This window comes from Myotis brandtii, unplaced genomic scaffold (genome assembly GCF_000412655.1).
Source record: "Myotis brandtii unplaced genomic scaffold, ASM41265v1 scaffold53, whole genome shotgun sequence".
In the NCBI taxonomy this organism is placed as follows: domain Eukaryota; kingdom Metazoa; phylum Chordata; class Mammalia; order Chiroptera; family Vespertilionidae; genus Myotis; species Myotis brandtii.
The window spans coordinates 6710300-6714288 of record NW_005369942.1 but is presented as its reverse complement, the minus strand read 5'-3'; the positions used below and the strand labels follow the sequence as shown (position 1 = coordinate 6714288).

General features: G+C 39.0%; 1 protein-coding gene across 5 annotated transcripts in view; it reads right to left on the bottom strand.

Moving 5' to 3' along the window:
* The window catches only part of SCLT1 (sodium channel and clathrin linker 1), a 108868-nt gene that overhangs the window by 81273 nt on the left and 23606 nt on the right, over nt 1–3989 (bottom strand). For 3 of the 5 annotated variants that reach the window (XM_005877749.2, XM_005877746.2, XM_005877748.2), the window contains exons 8-9: nt 3480–3512; nt 2992–3057 (exon numbers count right to left, since the gene is read on the bottom strand). The exons of 1 other annotated variant lie outside the window; for it this stretch is intronic. In XM_005877749.2, coding sequence (XP_005877811.1) covers nt 2992–3057; nt 3480–3512 — 99 coding nt within the window. The remainder of the gene's footprint in view (nt 1–2991; nt 3058–3479; nt 3513–3989) is intronic. One more of the 5 variants, XM_005877747.2, reaches the window with a different exon arrangement.

Here is a 3989-nt window from a genome sequence, read left to right as displayed (position 1 = left end):
GCCTGGTTGCCCCTCACTGGCCTCCCTGCCGGCCTGCTCGCCCCCAGCTGTCCCCTTGCCAGCCTGGTCGCCCCTCACTGCCCCGCCTGCTGGCCTGGTTGCCGCCAACTGCGCCCTCTGCCAGCCTGGTCGCCCCTCACTGCCCCACCTGCCGGTCTGGTCACCTCATGCAGCCTGCTGTTCGGTCGTTCGGTCGCACCCCGACTCCCCCCCCTTCTGGCCTGGTTGCCCCACACAGCCTGCTGTTCAGTCGTTTGGTCGTCCCTCATTAACCCTGCTGCCAACTTGGTCACCCCTCAATGCCCGCCTGCTGGCCTGGTTGCCACCAACTGCCCCCTGCTGGCCTGGTTGCCCCCAACTGCCCCCCTCTGCCGGCCTGATCGCCCCCAACAGCCCCCCCTGCATGCCTGGTCACCCCTCACTAACCCCCCTGCCGGCCTGGTCACCCCATGCAGCCTGCTGCTCAGTCATTTGGTTGTCCCTCACTAACTCCCCTGCCAGCCATGTTGCCCCATGCAGGCTGTTTGGTCGTCCATTCGGTTGTTTCGGATGTGATGGGACCTGCCTCTTTATATATATAGATACTATCTTGGCACTAGCATAAATAACGCGTTTTTTTAATTTTTATTATTTGAGAGTATCTTAAAGATAAATGATGTAGAATAATTAGTAGAAATATAAATTAGAATTGTGAGTTATATATAAGAAGCTAGTGTTGGTAAGTAACACACTTAACTTAGTAGCAATCCTAGCAGAAGCTCAACAACTGCACCTGAATTTGGCCTAGTTCAGCATTTGTGAGCAGATACAAATGTGGAAGATTCATAGAATGTGGAGATTCATAAAGGTCCCAGGAAGCATCCCTCTCAGTTATCATCTATTTCAGCACTTTATTCACTGATTATTTCTTCTGTCCTATTTGTTTTATAAATGTTTTTCTTGATTTTAGAGAGAGAGGAGGGGAAAGGGATAGATAGACAGAAACATTGATGAGAGAGAAACATGGATTGCCTGCCTCCCGCATGCCCTGTACTGGGGATCAAGCCCACACCTGGGCATGTGCCCTGACTGGGAATAGAATCTGTGACCTCCTAGTGCATGGGTCGATGCTCAAACACTGAACCATACCGGTCAGGTGTCTTTCCTGTTTTACTAGACTGGGGCTCTGCAGATAGATGCACTTCCTCTTGCAACTACAACATCTATAACAGTGCAAGGAACTTAGTAGGTAATTAACAAATATTTTTGAGTAATTTTGTTGAGCTAAGAAAATCTCAAAAAAGAATATGATTTCAGTACAGAGAATCTGTAGGAAATATGAACCCTTACTGTAACTACAGTCATAAAAAATATAAACTTGTACTTTCATGTACCATTCAAGTCAGGGCATTTTACCTTCTGCATATTACTAATGTGCACTGGCCATGAAAGCCTTTGTACAACTATACAAACCTATTCTTTTAATCAGTTTATTGATGTAATCAGAAAAGTTTTATGTAGAAATTTCTTAATTTTTAAAGGAGACTTTTCTTTATATTGATTTTTGACCTAAACTTGCCCTGGGCCTATGCTCTGAATGCACTTTGAGATGTATAAGAGCATTACAATCACTCAGCTACCTCCATTAACACTCATTAGTCTTGTTTGATCATATGTATAAACATTAAGAAACACTGTTATACTTTAAAATTTATTTTAACCATTTCCCATATTTTAACCACAGTATAGTCTTTTATTTGTTCTTTATAACACAACTCTTTTATCCATCCTGTTTGCTCTTTTAACATTTTTCTTGTATCTACAGTTTAAATTATAAATTTAAACTGAAACTATAAATTCTGTGCCTTAGAAATTTTTAATGTGTTCCCGTGATTACTCAAATATTCTTTTCTCATGAGTTTCATCACAATGACTTTGGGTTGTTTATAATAAAATAGGGGCTCTATTGTATAATATACCAAAGAATTACGTAACTGCACAATTCTAGGGGATATACTGAAAGAAAGAAGGAATAATCGTGATGTTAAACTATTAATTTCATATAGAAATAGGATTTCTTAATTATGGAAATCAATCATTTTGTTCTGGATTTTAATACTATTTTAAAACCCTAAGAAGTGTATTATAAAAATTATAAGTGGCTGGAAATTCTAAATGTTAACATAAGTAAAACTGGGGAAACTGATTTAATATTTTTACAGGGTTAAGAGAAAATTTAAAAATACAGGATAAAGTTAGATAACTTACTTTTGAGGGCACAATTCTGCACTTAAACAAAGACATTTTCATTAGGTACTAACAAAAATAGCAGAATAGCAGAGTAACTAAGTAAAACAAAGAAAGGAAGGAGAATAATTACCTGAGATGTCATAATCCTATTACTCAACAATGAGGTAAAATAAAATTCCAAGAAGGAAAAGAAAATGGAAGGAAAAAGAGAAAAAAAATCTGAAAGAAAAGGAAGGAAAGAAAAGGAAAGTGAGAGGAAAAAATGGTAAAGAGAAGAAGTGGGAGGGCCGATTATATTTATTTAGGGAAAAAAAATCACAAGGAAATGTAGGTGTACCAGTTAGTTCTAGTGGTCAGTCAACTAACAAATTGTTCTTAGTGTCCTGTTATTTAAGAAATGAGGCTATTCACTGATTTAACCGTTCTCTTCCTCCTATTACACACCTACCAGTGCATGAGTCCCTTTCTTGAGGAGGTCCCAGTCTAGGTTACTCTCAGGAGAGCCTACCAAGAAACTTATGACTATTTTCAAATTAAAATATATTTTGGATAGATGTTAGCTTTTGATCTCCAGAAAGTACTGTGAATTCTGTCATGTTATTAAATGTGAAAAAGACAGATGAAGAGAAAAGAGTACTGCTTACCTATTTTAATTTCATGTAACAAGTTTCTTGTTGTTGACTTACATTAGCGTAAATAAATATTCATAGTGACAATTTAAAGTTTATATAAATAAGTACACTAAATGGTATTTCCACTTACCATTTCTATGCTCTCAGAATTAACATAAAGTTGCTCGTTCAGTTGATGAGAATTGGACAGCTGATTCTACAGTAAAAAAGGTGGGGTACATAAAGAGAATTTGGTTTGCAACGCTTATTTAAAATTATACTAAAATCAAGTTTAAAATCATTATGTCCAGTCTAGATGAAATCAGTGGCATTTCTTCTATTATTGTGTGAATTAATAGTGGAAGAAATGATAAACTTTTAAATAAATGATTACTGAAATTAAATAAGGTGGCAATATGGAAAGCAATGTAGCTATTTCTGTTTGTTTTTGTTTTTTGTGAAAGCATAATCTAGAAATCAATTCATTAGTTAATAGACATGCTAGAGAAGTCCTGTCCAATATTGGAAAGCCACATTCAAACCTATACGAAACCTACAGTGCAAAACTGATTAATTTATGTTAGACAAATTTGACATCTATTTTAGTAAAAGTTCACATTTAAAGGTGTCAATTTTTACCTGGTAAGTGTGGCTCAGTGATTGAGTGTTGACCTGTGAACCAGGAGATCACAGTTCAATTTCTGGTCAGAGCACATGACTGCATGGTGGGCTCAATCCCCAGTGGGGGGCGTGCAGGAGGTGGCAGATCCATGATTCTCTCTCATCATTGATGTTTCTCTCTCTCTCTCCCTCTCCCTTCCTCTCACTGCAATCAATAAATATATCCTATCTAATAATAGACAAACATGGTAATTAACTGTACCTCCGACACGCTTCCCATTGGCTAATCAGGGCGATATGCAAATTAATTGCCAACCAAGATGGCGGCCGGCAGCCAGGCAGCTGAAGCGAACAGGAGGCTTGCTTGCTCCAAGGTTCCCCGCCTGCCGCTGCTGGCCTCTGAGCTGCAGTCTAAGAAACAATGTTGCAATTATAGAAGCTAAACAAACCCCAGAAACCTGCTTTCAGCCAGCCGGGCCTCAGAGCTGGAGTTGCAACAGTGTTTCAATTATAGAAGCCAAACAAACC